At 38.1% G+C, this 22,019-nt stretch overlaps 1 protein-coding gene across 1 annotated transcript in view; it reads right to left on the bottom strand.

The window, feature by feature from the left end:
* CFAP54 (cilia and flagella associated protein 54) overlaps positions 1 to 22,019 on the bottom strand; it is a 372,948-nt gene that overhangs the window by 251,934 nt on the left and 98,995 nt on the right. The window contains exons 23-26 of the mRNA XM_055357441.2: positions 15,560 to 15,696; positions 12,805 to 12,952; positions 11,000 to 11,155; positions 6,668 to 6,790 (exon numbers count right to left, since the gene is read on the bottom strand). Of these exons, the coding sequence (XP_055213416.1) occupies positions 6,668 to 6,790; positions 11,000 to 11,155; positions 12,805 to 12,952; positions 15,560 to 15,696 (564 nt within the window). The remainder of the gene's footprint in view (positions 1 to 6,667; positions 6,791 to 10,999; positions 11,156 to 12,804; positions 12,953 to 15,559; positions 15,697 to 22,019) is intronic.

The raw sequence follows: 22,019 nt of genomic DNA, 5'->3' as shown, positions 1-22,019 counted from the left end.
CTAGTCAGCCCTTTCCTTCAGGCCTAACATTATTGTTTACATTCTAATGTCATGAGATTAACACACCCCTCCATTACTGACTGACTCTTCACTTCTAATCCAGCTGTTTGGTTTCTTGATACCTTCTAAGCCCCACTACCTCAATGGCTGGGTTAAGATACTTAAAGTCTGCCTGCAGGTTCCACTAAAATCACAACCTGATAAGATGATATGCAGGTTTACTGCAGTATAATAAATATATAATTAATGTTTTAGGGTTTAAACAAATATGTTCTGTGTGACCATATATAATGCCTATAAAATATACAAATGCAGTTGCTTCCAAGATGGCTGAATCAGAACAGCTCCAGTCTACAGCTCCAAGCAAGATCAACGCAGAAGACAGGTGATTGCTGCATTTCCAACTGAGGTACCTGGTTTATCTCATTGGGACTGGTTGGACAGTGGGTGCAGCCCATGGAGGGCCAGCCAAAGCAGGGCAGGGCGTCACCTCACCCAGAAAGCACAAGGGTTTGGGGGATTTACCTTTCCGAGACAAGGGAAGCCATGAGTGACTATACCTGGAGGAACGGTACACCTCTGCCCAAATACTGTGCTTTTCCCATGGTCTTTGCAACCAGCAGACCAGGAGATTCCCTCCCATGCCTGGCTTGGCAGGTCCCATGCCCATGGAGCCTTGCTCGCTGCTAGCACAGCAGTCTGAGATCAACCTGGGAGGCTAGAGCTTGGCAGGCAGAAGGACATCCACCACTGCTGAGGCTTGAGTAGGTGGTTCTATGCTCACAGTGTAAACAAAGTGGCAGGGAAGCTCAAACTGGGCAGAGCCCACCACACTCAGCAAGGCCTACTGCCTCTCTAGATTCCACCTCTAGGGGCAGGGCATATCTGAATAAAAGGCAGCAGACAGCTTTGGCAGACTTAAATGTCCCTGCCTGACAGCTCTGAAGAGAGCAGTGGTTCTCCCAGCATGGTGACTGAGCTCCGATAATGGACAGACTGCCTCCTCAAGTGGGTCCCTGACCCCTATGTAACCTGACTGGGAGTCACCTCCTGCCAGTAGGGCCAACAGACACCTCATACAGGCAGGTGCCCCTCTGGAACGAAGCTTCCAGAGGAACAATCAGGCAGCAATATTTGCTGTTCTGCGGCCTCCACTGGTGATACCCAGGCAAACAGAGTCTGGAGTGGACCTCCAGCAAACTCCAACAGAACTGCAGCTGAGGGGCCTATTAGAAGGAAAACTAACAAATGAAAGGAATAGCATCAACATCAACAAAAAGGGCATCCACACCAAAACCCCATTTGTAGGTCACCAACATCAAAGACCAAAGTTAGATAAAACCACAAAGATGGGGAGAAACCAGAGCAGAAGGGCTGAAAATTCCAAAAAACAGAATGCCTCTTCTCCAAAGGAACACAACTCCTCACCAGCAAGGAAACAAAACCAGATGGAGAATGAGTTTGATGAGTTCACAGAAGTAGGCTTCAGAAGGTCAGTAATAACAAACTTCTCCAAGCTAAAGGAACACGTTCTAACCCACCGCAAGGAAGCTAAAAACCTTGAAAAAAGGTTAGACGAACGGCTAACTAGAATAAACAGTGTAGAGAAGTCCTTAAACGACCTGATGTAGCTGAAAACCACAGTACGAGAACTGTGTGAAGCATAAACAAGCTTCAGTAGCCGATTCGATCAAGTAGAAGAAAGGATATCGTGATTGAAAGTCAAAGTAATGAAATAAAGGGAGAAGACAAGATTAGAGAAAAAAGAGTAAAAAGAAACGAACAAAGCCTACAAGAAATATGGGACTATGTGAAAAGACCAGATCTACGTCTGATTGGTGTACCTGAAAGTGACGGGAGAATGGAACGAAGTTGGAAAACACTCTGCAAGTTATTATCCAGGAGAACTTCCCCAACCTAGCAAGGCAGGCCAGCATTCAAATTCAGGAAATACAGAGAACGCCACAAAGATACTCCTCAAGAAAAGCAACTCCAAGACACATAATGGTCAGATTCACCAAAGTTGAAATGAAGGAAAAAATGTTAAGGGCAGCCAGAGAGAAAGGTAGGGTTACCCACAAAGGGAAACCCATCAGACTAACAGTGGATCTCTTGGCAGAAACCCTACAAGCCAGAAGAGAGTGGGGGACAATACTGAACATTCTTAAAGAAAAGAATTTTCAACCCAGAATTTCATATCCAGCCAAACTAAGCTTCATAAGTAAGGAGAAATAAAATCCCTTACAGACAAGTAAATGCTGAGAGATTCTGTCACCACCAGGCCTCCCTTACAAGAGCTCCTGAAGGAAGCACTAAACATAGAAAGGAAGAACTGGTACCAGCCACTGCAAAAACATGCCAAATTGTAAAGACCATTGACACTATGAAGAAAGTGCATCAATTAACGAGCAAAATAACCAGCTAGCATTGTAATGACATGATCAAATTCACACATAACAAAATTAACCTTAAATGTAAATGGGCTAAGTGCTCCAATTAAAAGACACAGACTGGCAAATTGGATAAAGGGTCAAGACCCACTGGTGTGCTGTATTCAGGAGACCCATCTTACATGCAAAGACACACACAGTCCCAAAATAAAGGGATGGAGGAAGATCTACCAAGCAAACAGAAAGCAAAAAAAAGCAGGGGTTGCAATCCTGGTCTCTGATAAAACTGACTTTAAACCAACAAAGATCAAAAGAGACAAAGAAGGCCATTAAATAATGGTAAAGGGATCAATTCAACAAAATGAGGTAACTATCCTAAATATATATGCACCCAATACAGGAGCACCCAGATTCATAAAGCAAGCTCTTAGAGACCTACAAAGAGACTTAGACTCCCACACAATAATGATGGCAGACTTTAACACCCCACTGTCAATATTAGACTGATCAATGAGAGAGAAAATTAACAAGCATATCAAGGACTTGAACTCATCTCTGGAACAAGGAGACCTAATAGACATCCACAGAACTCTCCACCCCAAATCAACAGAATATACATTCTTATCGGCACCACATCGCACTTATTCTAAAATTGACCACGTAATTGGAGGTAAAACACTCCTCAGCAAATGTAAAAGAACAGAAATCACAATAAACTGTCTCTCAGAGCAGAGTGCAATCAAATTAGAACTTGGGATTAAGAAACTCACTCAAAATTGCACAACTACATGGAAACTGAACAACCTGCTCCTGAATGACTGCTGGGTAAATAACAAAATGAAGGCAGAAATAAAGATCTTCTTTGAAAGCAATGAGAACAAAGACAAAACATATCAGAATCTCTGGCACATATTTAAAGCAATGTGTAGAGGGAAATTTATAGCACTAAATGCCCACAAGAGAAAGCAGGGAAGATCTAAAATTGACACCCTAACATCACAATTAAAAGAAATAGAGAAGCAAGAGCAAACACACTCAAAAGCTAGCAGAAGACAAGAAATAGCTAAGATCAGAGTAGAACTGAAGGAGATAGAGACACAAAAAAGCCTTCAAAAAAATCAATGAATCCAGGAGCTCGTTTTTTGAAAAGATCAACAGAATTGATAGACTGCTAGCGAGACTAATAAAGAAGAAAAGAGAGAAGAATCAAATAGACGCAATAAAAAATGATAAAGGGGATATCACCACCAATCCCACAGAAATACAAACTACCAGCAGAGAATACTATAAACACCTCTATGCAAATAAACTAGAAAATCTAGAAGAAATGGATAAATTCCTGGACACATAGACCCTCTCAGGACTAAACAAGGAAGAAGTTGAATCTCTGAATACATCAATAACAGGTTCTGAAATTGAGGTAATAATTAATAGCATACCAACCAAAAAAAAGTCCAGGACCAGATGGATTCACAGCCGAATTCTACCAGAGGTACAAGGAGGAGCTGGTACCATTCCTTCTGAAACTATTCCAATCAACAGAAAAAGAGGGAATCCTCCCTAACTCATTTTATGAGATCAGCATCATCCTGATACCAAAGCCTAGCAGAGACACAACAAAAAAGAGAATTTCAGGCCATTATCCCTGATGAACATCGATGTGAAAATCCTCAATAAAATATTGGCAAACCAAATCCAGCAGCACATCAAAAAGCTTATCCATCACGATCAAGTGGGCTTCATCCCTGGGATGCAAGGCTAGTTCAACATACACAAATCAGTAAATGTAATCTATCACATAAACAGAACCAAGGACAAAAACCACATGATTATCTCAATAGATGCAGAAAAGGCCTTCGACAAAATTCAACAGCCCTTCATGTCAAAAACTCTCAATAAACTAGATATTGATAAAATGTATCTCAAAATAATAAGAGCTATTTATGACAAACCCACAGCCAATATCACTGAATGGGCAAAACTGGAAGCATTCCCTTTGAAAACTGGCACAAGACAAGGATGCCCTCTCTCACCAGTCCTATTCAACATAGTATTGGAAATTCTGGCCAGGTCAATTGGGTAAGAGAAAGAAATAAAGGGTATTCAATTAGGAAAAGAGGAAGTCAAATTGTCTCTGTTTGCAGATGACATGATTGTATATTTAGAAAACCCCGTCATCTCAGCCCAAAATCTCCTTAAGCTGATAAGCAGATTCAGCAAAGTCTCAGAATACAAAATCAATGTGCAAAAATCACAAGCATTCCTATACACCATTAACAGACAAACAGAGAGTCAAATCATGAGTGAACTCCCATTCACAAATGCTACAAAGAGAATAAAATACCTAGGAATCCAAAGGACAACTACAAACCACTGCTCAACAAAATAAAAGAGGACACAAACAAATAGAAGAACATTCCATGCTCATGGATAGGAAGAATCAATATTGTGAAAATGGCCATATTGCCCAAGGTAGTTTATAGATTCAGTGCCATCCCCATCAAGCTACCAATGACTTTCTTCACAGAATTGGGAAAAAACTACTTTAAGTTTTATATAAAACCAAAAAAGAGCCCACATAGCCAAGACAATCCTAAGCAAAAAGAACAAAGCTGGAGGCATCACTCTACCTGACTTCAAATTATACTACAAGGCTACAGTAACCAAAACAGCATGGTACTGGTACCAAAACAGATACATAGGCCAATGGACTCAGAAATAACACCACACATCTACAACCATCTGATCTTTGACAAACCTGACAAAAATAAGCAGTGGGGAAAGGATTCCCTATTTAATAAATGGTGCTGGGAAAACTGGCTAGCCGTATGTAGAAAGCTGAAACTGGATTCCTTCTTTACACCTTACACAAAAATTAACTCAAGATGGATTAAAGACTTAAATGTAAGACCTGAAACCATAAAAACCCTACAAGAAAACTGGCAATACCATTCAGGACATAGGCATGGGCAAAGACTTCATGACTAAAACACCAAAAGCAATGGCAACAAAAGCCAAAATAGAAAAAGGGAATCTAATTAAAGAACTTCTGCACAGCAAAAGAAACTACCATCAGAGTGAACAGGCAACCTACAGAATGGGAGAAAATTTTTGCAATCTATCCATCTGACAAAGGGCTAATATCTAGAATCTATGAAGAACTTAAACAAATTTACAAGAAAAAAACAAACAACCCCAAAAAGTGGGCAAAGGATATGAACAGACACTTCTCAAAAGAAGACATTTATGCAGCCAACAGACACATGGAAAAATGCTCATCATCACTGGTCATCAGAGAAATGCAAATCAAAACCACAATGAGATACCATCTCACACCAGTTAGAATGGCGATCATTAAAAAGTCAGGAAACAACAGATCCTGGAGAAGTTGTGGAGAAATACAACGTTTTTACACTGTTGATGGGAGTGTAAATTAGTTCAACCATTGTGGAAGACAGTGTGGCAATTCCTCAAGGATCTAGAACTAGAAATACCATTTGACCCGGTGATCCCATTATTGGGTATATATCTAAAGGATTCGAAATCATTCTGCTATAAAGACACATGCACACGTATGTTTATTGTGGCACTATTCACGATAGCAAACACTTGGAACCAACCCAAATGTCCACCAATAATAGACTGGATAAAGAACATGTGGCACATATACACCATGGAATACTATGCAGCCATAAAAAAGGATGAGTTCATGTCCTTTGCAGGGACATGGATGAAGCTGGAAACCATCATTCTCAGCAAAATATCACAAGGACAGAAAACCAAACACCATATGGTCTCACTCATAAGTGGGAGCTGAACAATGAGAACACATTGACACAGGAAGGGGAACATCACACATCAGGGCCTATTGGGGGGTGGGGGGCTGGGGGAGGGATAGTATTAGGAGAAATACCTAATGTAAATGACGAGTTGATGGGTGCAGCAAACCAACATGGCACATGTATACCTATGTAACAAACCTGCACGTTGTGCACATGTAGCCTAGAACTTAAAGTATAATAATAAATATATATATATAGATATACTAATGCTATTTCAATAACATCAAGTTTTAGTTTGTGAAGCACCACAGTTTCATCAAAAAGTTCAACAACAGATTGCTATTCTATAATGTTTGGCCTCTACATTTGCTTTTGATCTAAAAATGCTTTTGGGGTGCCATTTTTAAAAGTGTTCTTATTGTGATTAAAAGTAGACTTTCCAAATCATCATTGCTCCTAAATATTATAATACTAGATAAAGAATGAGATAAATACCTTTGTTATGTAGAAAATACAACAAGCTATCATGTGTTGTATACTTTCAAAGCTCGCAGTATGTTTCTTCGAGCAGACAATACTTGGTAGTCCTTGCAAAACCACTATACACTTTATCAGGATCTAAAAATTAGAATCACAATGATTTTTGTTTTAAAATGTCATCCTTACCCATTTCATTAGAAAATGTTCCATTCAAATAATGCAAGCTTTAAGACATAAAATTTTGTTATCAATAATTATTGATAAATTGTTTATTAGGAATAAAGGAGAGTACACTGAGATAAAGTTGATACATTCAATTTTGAGATTAGTCCTTCACCTACAGCAACTTGAAAATCAGTGGAAAGAATAAAATAAAAACACAAATGACTATAAAGCAAAGCATATTTTGATAAGTATCATAAAAGGTATAGTCAGAATGTGACATGTATTTGAAAAACTATCACATCCAGGTATAGAAGGACCTTGAAAAACCAAATGGAAGCTTATATGGCATATTAAATATTACACAGTGATTCCAGGTACTTGAAATAATAGTTTCCTTTAAAATTAAAACCAAACATTCATATCTCAGGAAATCAACTAATACTGGTACTTACTTCATATTCTCCTTACTTCATATTATATAATCTTAAATTTGATCAAGAGCTAGACGAATAAGTTTAGCTTTTCAAAAGTAGCGTGAGATTGCATCAATCATTCACCATTTAGATTAACCCAAAGGACAAATTAATATATGAATGTTGGTTCTTTGGGGGCACATTAATTGCTTCAAGCTCTCATTCTAACAATACTGTTACTATTGTTACAGTACACTCATCTCTAAGACTTTTTAAATTCCTCCCCACCCTAATCGGCCTCTCCCATGCTACCATATCATATCCCTAAATCATGTGAACACCCTAGTAGTTTTGGAGTTTTCCCGAAGCTCATATAAATATAAATACATACATGTATATAAAAACATGATGTACCTAGGAGGGTTGTTGTTTTACAAAATGGGATTTATAAATACTTCTCTGAAGTGTGTATTTTTTCCTTCAACCATATCTTTGGTTGTGAACATTTCTCACCAGACATGGTTTTTGGACAACTATGTCTGGTAAGAAATGCTCTAAGTCTACAGGTATAGCTCTAATTCATTGTTTGTTTCTAATGGCTGCATAATATTATTTGGTGTGGATCAGCCATTATTTACTCAGCCTTTTCTAGGACTTCATGGTGCACATTTTCATGGTTGTACAATCTGGGGGTACTGTTACTTCTCTTTGTCACCAGCTTTTTTGCCAACAACAAGAATGTCACAGTAAATACCCTTTTACATGCTCAGTTGCCAACTATGATTAGCAATCAAGATGCTGGCTTTGAGATGATACCCAGTGAAGATGAGATACCATCCTCCAGAACACAGTATACATTCTAAACCAATGACAGTATGTAGCACTGTGTCCCAGTAGGTTCCTCAGGTCCAGGAACCAAGAGGTGGAACTAGGAGTGACATTATTTCAAATGGAGGTTTTATTCTATAAGATAAATTACTAACAGAAGAATTGCTGTGTCAGATAAATGTATTTTTAATTTTATTAAAATTTTATTCTATAGGATAAATTACTAGCAGAGGGACTACTGTGTCAGGTATATTTGTTTTTAATCTTGCTTAAAATTAGATTTAATTTAATTTAAATTAAAATTACTTTACCAAAATTCAAATGCTTGTAACAATTCACATTTCCCCCATGTATGAATGAGAATGCAATTGCCCCACATCTTCACCAGCAAATCTTTTCAATCCTGCCAGTGATATTACATTGTTAATTTAATGTGAATTTCTATGAGTATTTAGAATTTGAGCATCTTTTCATATGTTTCTCACTCACTTGGATTTGCTCTCCTGTGAACTGCTTATTCATATCCTGTGCCTATTTTTCTATTAGGTTATTGTCAGTTTGTAAGACTTTTTGTTATACATGTATATATACTTGCCCTCTGTCGCATTTGGAGATAATTTTTTTCCAAATCTATAAATGTTCTTCTATCTTTGTTATAGTCCTTTTTGTTACACATAGGTTCTTTGTTGCTGTTAGAAGTTCAGTCTTGGTTAGAAATGTTTCCCCCCAAACCCCGGACTGCACACGTCATCTCCTGGGAAATTTTTTCCTAAAGTTTTTGCTTTATTTTACACTTAAGTCTTTGATAAATCTGGACTTTTTGTATATGGTACAAATAGGGGTCAAACTCTATTTTCTCTCAGATGAATATCCAGGCATTTTACCATCATTTAGTAAAAATGTCCATTCTCTTTCCACTGAATGGGAATGACAACTCTGTCATATATTACATTCTCATATATATTAAGGCCTATTTCTGGAAACTACCCTCTGTTCTACTGATCTTTTCCAATTCCAAACAATACAATTCAATCAGAGACTTCTTTCCTAAGACTTCCCATAGCTATAATCCATTCTCTAGCCAAAGGTATCCTGAATCAGTGGGATTCTAGAAAGTAACAATGGACTACCATAAACTCAGCCAACTGAGCAGCTGCTGTTCCCAATGTGGTATCTTTGCTAAGCTAATACATATTAAAAGGTATGCATTGATATAGCTAACGTTTTCTTTTCTATCCAAGTTCTCATTAACATTGGACAGATGAAAGTATGCATTTCAAGTCTTGTCCCAAGACAATGAATATTCTTATCACTTCTGACATAATTTTATGTGAAAGGATATGAACTTTCTGGACATTCCTCAAAACAAAACATTGGGCCACTATATCAATGACATCGTGTTACTCAGACTTAAAGATAAAGAAATGTGAAGTACATTGAAGACCTTGATAAACACCTTCCAATGGGTAAAAATAGACTCAGTGAAGATTCAGAGGGCTGCTACATTAAATATCTGGGGGAGGCTGGGATACCCCCTCCAAAGTAGGTCTGACATCTGGCATCTCTCACCTTTAAAAAGAAAGACCACACCAGGTCGGCACCTTTGGGTTTTGGATGAACCATACTCCACACTTGAGAGAACTGCTCCATCTATTTACAACTGACCCAGAAGGCTGTCAACTATGAGTCTAGATTTTAGACTCTGGAGGCAGATCTCCAGCAGCTGTAGGGAATGTAGGAGAAGGAGACACACCTATGCGCCGTAGAGCCCCTCCAAGGTGAATCTTTTTTAAGTTACTCAAGCTGTCTAGTTAGTCTTCTCGATCATGTACTAAAAATGTTTGGACTTTGTGTGAGTTCACTCACATCTTCTAGGATGACAAAAAATGTGTCAGTGATGATCATGATGCTGACAATGACAGTCACAATGACGGCGATAACTTTCTGCAAGTCTCAGCAGCAAAATCTTACATCTCTCATTACTTTCCTGTGGTAAGCAGAATTCTAAGATGGTCCCCAAGATTCTTCCCCCTGGTGTACATGCCCTGTATGATTCCTTCCCCTTGAGTGTGGGTGGGGCTCCTGAATGTGATAAGCTCATCAGTCTCATGATTACATTACCCTAGATGAGGCTCCTCACAGCATACTGGAGGAGACTCTCCAACAGCCTTGAAAAGGCAAAGGGCCATGATGTGGAAGGGCCATGTGGCAAGGAATTAGTAGTTGGCCTTTAGGAGCTAAGGACCTCCTATGTAAAACCTCAAGGAAATGAATTCTATCAATAACAGTGAACTCAGAAAAGGACCTCAAGCCTCAGACGAAATCACAGCCCTGGCCAAGACTTTGATTTCAACCTCATAAGACCCTAAACAGAAGACCCAGCTAACCCATATTCAACCTCTTAACCCACAGAAACTATAAGAACGTGAATGAGTGTCCTGTCAAGCCACTAAATCCATGGTGATATGTTAAGAAACATGAAAAACTATATAATCCCTTCAGCCAGGTCTCAGCTACCCTTTTCCTGTAAATCCTAACTCCTCCATCACCAAGACACCAGGTATTTTGTCTTGGGTCTCCCACCATGTTTTTCTCCAGATGATGAATTTAACAATATGCCTTGAATAAATGTTGTTTCTGACACTACAAGAACATAAAAATTAAAATAACTTTAAAGCTCTAGAAAGGTAAATTGCCAATATTTAAATATGGACAGGAACAGGGATGAATATTTTCAGAGAAACCTATTTTATGTCCTTATCTATATGTGCCCAGACATATAATTTGTTAAAGTGTTTTTCAGTTAACTCCTAAAATTTCATAATACTGATTCCTGACCTATTTGCCCTTTATAAGAGATACATGGCTTTTCTTTTCTAAAATGAATTGTTAAGTTGCCTTTATAAAGATTCCCTTCTCTTGGGGAGAGGAATACCCTTACCTGTACAACAGGTACCAAAACAATATTGTGATAAATTATGGGAGCAAGAAGTCCATAACATTGAGTCACAGCTTGAAGGGCATAGCTGGAATCATTTAGGAAGTTGCTAAGTTCCAATGCCACTGATACTCTCTCACATTCAATCAGTCTGGCGATCTGTAAAGAAACAGGCATTGTTACTCAGATTCAACATAGGTCCTTAGCGTACGTGTCTCTACGGAGAATGGGTAGAAAATGTGATCCCTCTGGCTAAAAACAACATGAGTGTTTGTATTTTAAAAAATCTAAATCCAGAAACAACTCTAACTCTCCAATAATGCTACCTATAGATAGCACGATCTTAGAATTAAACTTCAAAATTTTTCATAAAACAATACAAGTACCATAACAGAAACCAGATTTTTATCAATAAGCTAAAAACTTGGCTATATTTTTATGTTTAAAAAATCTAGTTTTCAAAAATATAAATTATATTAACAATTAAAATATATAACATCTCTATAATATTGCCCCCATTTGATTAACAGGTTCTCATTTCCTTTTTTGATTTGAAAGAAAATGGTAAATTTTCAGTAAACCAAGCTAACCTCCTATTATGCTTCTGCTAATTATACTTCTGCTATTTAAATTTAAATGATAGTAAAATGTAAAGTTAAGGTTTTGAGAGTAAATGCCACTTAAAAAGAATAGTTAGCCTTTCTTACTCCTCTTTTTCCTTTCCTGGGGAAAGATTTCATTATTTTTCTATATATATATATATTCAAGATTATGTATAAAGAAACTGAGTGGTAACCAGAAATTTCCATGTAGTCAGTTTTTACTAAAATGGTAGTCTAGCATTCTGGAATTCATTGAAGTACTTGAAAATTGTCTTTGTTTTCAGATTGAATATGCTGAAAGAAGAAACTGAAGGCAATTTAGTAGGAACAGTTGAGATGGTTGTGAGTACTTGGGCTCTACAGGACAGTGAACTTGTCTTGGGCAAAGAATCATTTTTTCCACTTTTATATCCCCAGAAACTGGCATAGTCCCATGTAACAATGTCTTGGTTAATTAATTAATTAGTTAATGGATGGGTAGGAAATAGCAACTGTAAAAAACATAGACAGCTAAAACCTCCATACCTAAAGAAGGAAAGAGAGAAAGAAAAGTGAACTTCAAGCAGGAATGAAAAAAAAAAAATGTAGGATCATTACTAAATGCAAGAGCATTATAGAGTTGCAGATGTACATACAGCAATGTTCATAACCACACTGAGAATCTATCAATAGGAGATAGGTTACATTCCTGCCTCCATGAAGACAATATTATAATTGAAACAAATGTGACAGATTGATATATAACAGCATGAAAATATGTGCAAGATAGATTATAAAAGTGTTAAAAAGGCAAGTTGCAGAATAGCAAGTAGATCATAATCCCATTTTCATAAATAATAATAACAGATTTGTCTAGGCATATGTTCTTAAATTAGAGAAATTATATGAAAGCAAAATTGTTGTATTCTTAGAGATAATAAGATTACAACGGGTTTCACTTTATACATTATATATTTTCAAATGTCTGAAATATATAATACTTTTACACACAGGGGGAAAAGAGATAAATTGAAAAGAAGAGAAAAAAACACGAACTCAGGCCTGTGAAACTTAAATGAAATATCACATAAAGTAGCATAATCATACAATGTCCTTTCAGTCCATTCACCAGACAAGCTATGCAATCACTCAAAAAACATGACCTTAAAACATCAAGAAAAAAATACAGTGAATCTGACATGTTTTTAGTCACTTTAATTCACTTACTTGTTGAGATGGGAAAATCTCATTGCCTTTAATATTATCACAGAAAAGATTTTCTTCTTTAATTTTGATGTCACTTGTTACAAAAATATTTCTAAGAAAAAGGTACAAGAGGATTGAAGAAGTCTCTGCCAAAATATCTGAATGTAATCTGCAATATGAAGTAAATGGCAGGTATAAATATAAATTGATTTAGCAGGTCAACTGGTCTTTTTACATTGATTTGTTCTCAGTATCTACACAAAGATCCCAAAAAAGCAACAAAAGTATTTAGAACAGCTATTCTTGCACAGACAAGCTCACAACTAAGAAAATTAAACTACTGAAATATTATGTCACAGATACACAAAATTAATTAGTGGCAATTTTGGGGGTTCTAATACATAAAGTTATTTTTCATCAAGATAACAAAATCACTATAGATTTTCAGAATCTAGATGTCACTGTCCAATTTTTCTATCTCTGTGACAACGATCACTTACTGATTTTGCTCACTCATTCTTTCTTTCATTCACGCTAACTAACAACTGATGAATGCCTACTATGTACAAGACACTGTTCTAGACCCTTAGGTATAAAGATGAATCAAATGGAACCTTTAGCCACTAGGAGTGGGCTTCAGTACAAATTCATGTTCGATTACATCAACTGAGTCATTACTGCATCTCAATAACAATTCCATTTATCCCTGATGTCTCCTTGTTCACATTCCCCACAAAAAAAAAATATTTCTAAATCCTTTGTTCTTTCCACCCCATAAGCTCTTATGTCCTCCAGGCTCGACCACCATAGTGTTATCATCACCTACATTTTCTTCTTCAGTCTCTCCCTCTCTACTGGCTGCCTTTTCTCCACACTCCACAATTCTTTCCTTCAGCCTGCCTCCCCACTAAGCTTCTGCCTGCTCTCCTCCTCTTTACCACCAAACTTCACATGAGTGGTCTTTGCTTGTTAGGATTTTTCATTTTCTTTTTTTTCCTTAGCTAACTGCAAAATGATTTCTGGCCTATCATGCTACAAAAGTGGCTCTCTTGAATTCACCAATGGCCTGCTAATTGCCAACTCTTCTTCATTTGTGTTCTACTCAACCCTCTCTGTGGCATTTTATTGAGCAGCTGCTCTGCCTGACCTGGTACTGATATTTAATATCTCTGGCCAGTCCCTCTTTGGTGATACTTTCACTTTCCCTAGCAATGCACTTTCTTGGACTTTCATTTTCTGGACAGCTTCTTTTCAATATCCTTCCTTGGTTCCATCTCCTAATTCTGCTCCCTAAATGTTAAGCAATGCCTAGGGTTCAATTCCGGCCTTCTGTCTTTTCTGTTAAACAGTCGTTTCCTGGGAGATACCATTCATTTTCAAGATCTTGATGATGAACTCAATGGACAATTTCTAAATCTGTATCTCTAGCCTTGATGCTCTCCTGAGTGTCAGCACTAGATAAATAAACCTACTGGCATCTCATATTCACAAAGGCATCCTCCTGGAAAACCAAACTCAAAATATTCTCAATGAAATTAATCATCTTCCTCTAAGAACTTGTTCTACCTCTCATATCCCCTTAGTAAATGTCACAGACTTCTCAGTCAGTTAACACTAGAAATCCCAGTCACTTTTCACTCCTTTCTCTCTTATCCCCACAAGTCGCATAATATCTAAGTCCTGTCTCTTCCTCCTCTAAAATGCCTCTGAAACCCATACCCCCATAGCGCATAGCATCCTTGTACATAGAAAATGCTAAGTCTGCATTTGTTTATTTGAATGGAATTATCAACGCCTTGCCTGAAGCAATATTTGCATATTTAAGCTCATTATTTTTTATTGAGGAATGAAGGGTTGTCTCCTTATTTTAAAACTTTCAGGCATTAACAACCAGGTGAGGGAGATTCTTGTTGCTTTTGAATTTGTTGAGACCGCCTGAAATTACAGTAATGCTCATTTCTGAGCCTGCTTCAAAACTTTGTTCTTTTAAGGGAAATGGCAGTAAAGACAAAGGATAGTAATTTTATATGGCTTCTACTGGCCTATTTGCAGTTGCCAATGGTGTAATCCTGGGAGCCCCTTCTAGCAAAAGAAAAGCCTTCTTACCCTAACAGTCAACCTGTCAGACCATAACCTTAACCCCAATTTGACCTTTCTCTGGTATAAAAGTTCCCAATGAATATTTGTGTTTTATGATATAACTGATATTACTTTGGTTTGTAGTTGGTATTTTTATTTCATAACCTTCAACCTTATGCCTCTAGTGTTTTTGCTGACTCTAGAAAGAAAGTTTCTTGGCCAGGAATGGTGGCTTATGCCTGTAATCTCAGCACTTTGGAAGGCTGAGGTGGGCAGATCACTTGAGGCCAGGAGTTCGAGATGAGTCTGGCCAGCATGGCAAAACCCCATCTCTACTAAAAATACAAAAATTAGCAGGGCGTGGTGGTGCGCACCTGTAATCCCAGCTACTCGGGAGGCTGAGCCATGAGAATCACCTCAGCCCAGGAGGCAGAGGTTGCTGTGAGCCAAGATCATGCCACTGCACTCCAGCCTGGGTGACAGAGTGAGTGAGTATTAAAAAAAAGAAAGAAAGAAAGAAAGAAAGTTTCTAACAAGCACATGAGACCTTGCAATGCATACTCTTATTACAATAGTTATTAGAAATGATTGTATATGGACTATCTGAACATGATATTAAAAATAATTCCAGGCTTTGCATCCAGCATCTATATTTTCAATAAGCAAATTAATATTTTAGAAGAATATTTCTAATTACCTTCTCTGTGTAATAGTAATTATATTGCTTAAACAAATAACAGATTGTTCATCCTGAAGTGGCGAAGAAACAAAATAATCCCAAACTGGTGAGAAAACTTTCTTAGCCAATTCATAGTTACCAACTTGATAAGCAACCTATAACAAAAAGCACATATTTATGTAATAGTTTTATTCGTGAATGAATGTTTTAAACAATAATTCTTAAAATATACAATCTATGACAGCATTTTATAAGGTGCTATCACACGCTCATTTCAGACACAATCATTCACATTTGCTGTTCTGTTCTACAGTGCCATAGTCAGGTAATGGCCAATGGCAAGGGAGACAGATACATTTTTGAAATCTCTTTTATTTCTAAATTGCATGGAAATTTGAAACTCTATAAGGATGTTTCAAATCCTCATAAGCAAAACAAAGCTCACATCTGAGCCAAATTAATTTCATTTCCATCTATCTCAGCAGTGCACTCCATTTATTATAGATACTGTTATAATGAACAATCTGTTCCAAGAGAAACAATCAGATTTCCCAAACCCAATATGTGAAAAATACTTCATTCTTTTCTGGTTCTGACTGATACTTTCAGAGCTTCTGTGCAACAAAAAGTTCACGAGCTGAAAAGAGCATAGAATAAAACAGAGAAGCTTTCCAAGAAGACATTATATGTTCTAAGTTTAACAAATTTAACATTAGGCAAAATAAATAATTTCACTGGTGAAGCCTAGAAGTTCAAAAGAAAAAAACTGACTTACCTATTTTTTATGGTAGAATATATTTCTTTAAAGACGTTCCTAAAAAGCACTCCATTTAAATATGTAAATAACAATATAAAATCTCACCAAATGAGTTCTACACTGCTTCAAATCCTTTATGGAAACAGCTAAGGTATAAAGTATAAATGCATTCATGGAATGAAGTAAGTGAATGACAAGTTACTAGAATATTCTCCACTCCAGGGAATAACTTAGAGGGCCAGAACTCTCAAATCTGCCAATGAATACTCATGATCTCCAACCAGTAAGCTTTTATGAAGTTTCTAGTCCGTGTTAGGCACTGTAGAGATAGACTCTTCAAAGTTTAGATAGAGATGGTATCAAACTCTATGAAACTGGAATTAGGTTAAAGGCATAAAACCCATAACATCACAGAAAAACTACAAAGAATAACATAATAATTGCAGAGGCTTTAGAAAAGGAGACACGAAGATTTCAAGGAAAAGGCAGGGCTTGAGTTGAACCCTAAGGCAGAGATAAGATTCAGATCGGCACAGTTAAAACAGAATCTCCAAAAGGTCCAGTAATGGAAATGACTCTAAAATACATTTAAGAGAGACTGGAGAGGCAGGTCAGAGTTTGAAAAAAGAAAAAAAGTAGACATTTCATCCCTGCAAGGTCTGAGATGAAAAAAAAAATGAAAAGAAACAAGTGGGTAATAAGATTGGACAAGTTCAAGTGAGACATGATTTCAGAAGGCCTTGAAAATCAGATGGAAGAATTTAAAGGTGTCAAGTACTGGACTAAGCACTTTATGTGCATTGCTGTATTTATTCTTCATCAAAGTTCTACGAAGTGAGCTCTATTGCCATCCCTATTTGTGAATGAGGAAACCAGAACATTGAAAAGTAGAATAATTTGTACAGAGCCTGACAGTCAGTAAAAATAGTGAAGCCAAGTCTTCGAGTGGTTAATGAGTCACTTTTCTGGGCTACATTAATCAAATGACTCAACTGTACTAAGTGGTCACTGAAATATAAATACATATAATTAAAATATATAATTATTAAGGTTTATCATGGAAAGCAATAACAGATGATGTGTAAGAGGGTTGGTGGAACTATAATTAACTGTTCTTTTCTTGTAAAATGTATCCTTTTTAAAATAATGTTCTTTGTTCCATCAGTTAACACTGCAAAACAGGAAAAGATACCGTGATTAAAATTAAGGTTTATAAAATCATGAGGTTTTGTGAGGTTTCTTTAACAGAGGAGTGCCATTACATGAGCATGTTCAAAAATGGTTAACCTGGTCCTGGTAGTGATGTGCAGAACAGATTTTAGAGGGGCTGAATGAAAATGAGAAAGAAGCACTAAAAGACTAATGAAATAATTAAGTACAGTAGATACCTCCTCTTTGATGCCTGACCTTCGCTTGGCTTCCAGAACTCCACTCTTGGTTTTCCTTTTGCTTCTTTTCCTCGACCTCTTTATATTGGTATGCCCCAGGGTTCACTCTGTGAACTGCTCCTCTTTTCTGTCTACCCTCATTTCTTATTGATACCACCTAGTCCTATAGTTTTATCACTCTCAAATCCCTCTCCTGCCCAGACCCCTTCCCCAAACTCCAGATTCATACATCTAACTGACTACTCAACAATTCTCTCCATATACACTAAACACCTTACCTCAACATGCCTGGAACTGAACTGATCTCCCACTCCCCCGAACCTCCACCACCCACAGCCTTCCACAACTCAGTTGATGTCAACTCTGTCCTTTCAATTGGTCAGCTAATACCTTAGGGTCATCTTTTATTTTTCTCTTTATGGACTCTTGTTAGCTCCTCCTTCAAAACATGTCCAAACACTGACTACTTCTCACCACATCAGCTACTACCACACTAGCCAAGCCACCTTCACCTCTCACTGGGTTACAGAAGTGGATGGTGCTGCCACTCTACCCCCTTACGTTCTATCTCCAATGTAGCAGCCACGGTGAACCTTTAAAAACAGGAGTCACATTACATCATACCACTACTCCAAACTGTCCAGTCACTGTCCACTTCACTCAAGTCAAAAGCCAAAGTCCCTGTAATGCCCTGGAAGTCTTTTCATGATCTGCTCCCCATCTACCCACTCACGTCTTAGCTCTTTGACCTGTCCTTTTACTCTCCATGGGTCCCTCTGCTCCAGTCACACAAGCCTCCTGCTGTTTACCAAGCATACCAGCTATGCTTCTGAAAACCTTAGGGCTTTTGCTCTAGCTGTTCCTTCTGTAAATGCTCTTCCCCCAGAGAGCCATTCCCTCATCTCCTTCAAGTCTCTACTTAAATCTCACCTTCCTTGATCACCCTATTTAATATTGTAATCTACCTTCCATTCCCCTACTTCACATTTCCAATTCATTTTACATACTCCACTTGGTTTTTCCATAGCATTCATTATCTTCTGAAATACTAGATAATTTACTTGTTTACTGTGGTCATTGTTTATTACCTATCTCCTACCATGGCATTCTGTTCACGTTGCTTAGAACAGCAGTTCTCAAAGTATGGTCCCTGGGCCTCAGCATCACCCAGGAACTTGTTAGAAATGCAAATTCCTAGACCCAAACTCAGGCCTAGTGAATCATAAACTCTGGCAGTGGCACCCAGCAATCTGCTTAACCAGTACTCCAAGTTATTCCTATGTGCACTCAAGTTTTAGAGTCACTAACCTGGGGCAATGCCTGGCACAGAGTAAGCACTCAAATAATGTGTTGAGTGAATTTAAAAATCCTCTTTTCCTGATAATATCCCTCTACCCACAGAGAAGGACACCCAGCAGTTGTACTAGACTATAACAAGGTTGTTAGAGACTCCCCTGCAAAGCAAGATGGGCCCCCATCCAAAGTTTGGTTCTGACGTTAAGACTGACGACACTCCATACAGCAGGAAAATTTGAGAGAAAGTATATTGCTTACACAAGGGACTTCTTGGGAAAGCTTGGCAGGCACATGACTGGGCTGGCTTGGGCAAAGCAGAGGGAGAAAGCAGGTTGGGCCTTCATAGGAGTTGAGAGATAGGACTGGGGAAAGTCCATGCTGGCTGTAAGGTTTAAATTTCCTGCTGCCACAAAATAAGAAGGAGAGCTCATAGGCCTTCTTATCATCCTGCCCAGATGTGGGGCCAAAGGCAAAAAGAAAGGTGAGGTTTAAAAACAAGTTGCAGCCAGGCGCTGTGGCTCATGCCTGTATCCCAGCATTTTGGGAGGCCAATGTGGGCAGATCACCTGAGGTCAGGAGTTCATGACCAGTCTTAGGTCTGTGAAGTGGGGGAATGGAAGGTAGATTACAATATTAAATAGGGTGATCAAGGAAGGTGAGATTTAAGCAGAGACTTGAAGGAGATGAGGGAATGGCTCTCTGGGGGAAGAGCATTTGCAGAAGGAACAGCTAGAGTAAAAGCCCTAACGTTTTCAAACAACACGATGAAATCCTATCTCTTCTAAAAATACAAAAATTAGCCAGGTATGGTGGCACACGCCTGTAATCCCAGCTACACAGGAGGCTGAGGCAGGAGAATAGGGCTTGAACACGGGAGGCGGAGGTTGCAGTAAGCTGAGATCGCACCACTGCACTCCAGCCTGGGCAACAGAGTGAGACTCCAACTCAAAGAAAAATAAATAAATAATAAAAAGAAGTCAATAAAAAATAAAAACAAGTCACAAGTCAGTTGTCAAACATCGAAAATGAGATCAGCGGCATTCCAGCCTGGGCAACAGAGTAAGACCATTTCAAAAACATAAAAAAAGAGAGAGAGAGATCAGACTCTTTATTATACTGGGTGGGCCAATCACATTCTCTTTCCCAGGAATTTGGAGCCACAGTTAGAGGCCAGTCAGCTGATCTCCATTTATAGCTTAAATTGAGGGATATATAAAAACTCAGGAACTGCCACCTTTCCTCCAAAGATGGAGAAGTAATGAAAGCTAATGTTTAGAGAAAAATACAAGAAAGCAGACGCACAGGGTGAACCAGAAGTATGAGACCTAGAGCTGCTTGGACTCTGCTGCATTCCCAGGGCCTAGCTGCATTACCCCAAGCTGAGCTGGTTCCATGACTTGCAATCAGGGTTTTAACTGAAACTATAAGTCAGAATTATCTAAACAAGTATTACTGTCATCGTAATGAGATTGATGAAAAAAAAACATATTTCAAAGGATGAAGTGATGACGTCTAGCATATAACCTGGCACAAGATAAACACTGACTAAATGATTCATCCATAAATAATAGATGAGTGGAAAGAGTGGTAATCTTCAGTTAGAGGATGAGAGGGAAAAGAAGAGTTAAAACTCTTTTTGTTGTTATTGTTGTTTTTAAGACAGGGTCTCGCTCTGTCACTCAGGCTGAAATGCAGTGGCATAATCTTGGCTCACTGCAACCTCCACCTCCTGGGCCCAAGCAATCCTCCCGCCTCAGCCTCCTAAGTAGCTGGGATTACAGGTGCGTGCCACCACATCTGGCTAATTTTTGTATTTTTAATAGAGACAGGGTTTCACCATGTTGCCCAGGCTGGTCTTGAACTCCTGACCTCAAGCAATCTGCCTCCCTCAGCCTCCCGAAGTGCTGGGATTACAGGCGTGAGCCACTACACTGGGCCTATTTTTTTTTATTTGAATAAAAAATAAAATAGACAAAAGACAAACCATTATTAATAAAAGGGGTTTTGATTAATAATGGGTTTTAATGAATTCACATACAAAGTGGGAGTCGTGTGAACTTCATTTCCCCTTCACCTGCCACCATCATGATTGCTGACAAAGCATTCATGTTCCAACATCACACTCTACTGCCAATACAGATCATGAAGACCTGCTGATTAACACCAACACAGGGAGAGAATAAAAAGAAAATTGATAGAGGAAGAGGTAAAGACAGTGAAAGGGAAGGAAGAGGGTTAAAGAGAAGAGGAGCTCTCTAAGGAGCAGAGGGTCACTTAATAGATTGGAGAGATGCAGGCTCTAGGAGACTTGGCACATGTTAGGTGTCCAATACGTGACTTCCTGGAACCTGGACAGAGCAGTCCAAAGGCATGAGCTGGTCCAAGTGTCAGGCTTGACATCTGCTACCTGAGCAACCTTGGGTACATTTCTTAACCTCCCTGAGACACCCTTTTAGGGATACAGTGGGTTAGGCAGAGGAAGGATTAAATTAATCTGTTCCCTCAACTGTAAAAGAAAAGTAATCATACTACCTCATGGAGTTATTATAATAAGTGGAATAATAAATTTTAAATGCTTGGTACACAGTAGTTCTTAAATAAACGATATTCCTCCTTTTCTTATCTCAGTAAGCCATTGTGCCCACTCACTACTTGATTTGGTAGTTCAACAATTCACTCAAATATGGCATTTTGTCTTACATCCATTTTACAGATAGGAAAATTGAGACCAATTTGCCTAAAATCAGTCTCCAAGGTCAAGATCAGAATCCTGCTCACAGATTTCTACTCTTCTACATTTATATCATATTTTCCAGTCATTTTCTACTTAACGAGGAGGAATAAAAAGAAACAGTCTAAAAAGAAGAGAAAATAGCCACAGAAAATAGATAATTCAAAAAGTTTCCTCAAAAAAAATTTCCAGATACACTAAACTAATAGCCTTCTACATTTAGGGAAAGCCTAGTACAGATTCACTTGATTTTATTAATATTTACAGAATAATGCTGAGTAAAAAGTACAACCTAAAGTCCCAAAA

Source organism: Gorilla gorilla, chromosome 10 (genome assembly GCF_029281585.2).
Source record: "Gorilla gorilla gorilla isolate KB3781 chromosome 10, NHGRI_mGorGor1-v2.1_pri, whole genome shotgun sequence".
Taxonomy (NCBI): domain Eukaryota; kingdom Metazoa; phylum Chordata; class Mammalia; order Primates; family Hominidae; genus Gorilla; species Gorilla gorilla.
Note: the sequence above shows the minus strand (reverse complement) of the source record. Positions and strands in the feature narration are given on the sequence as shown.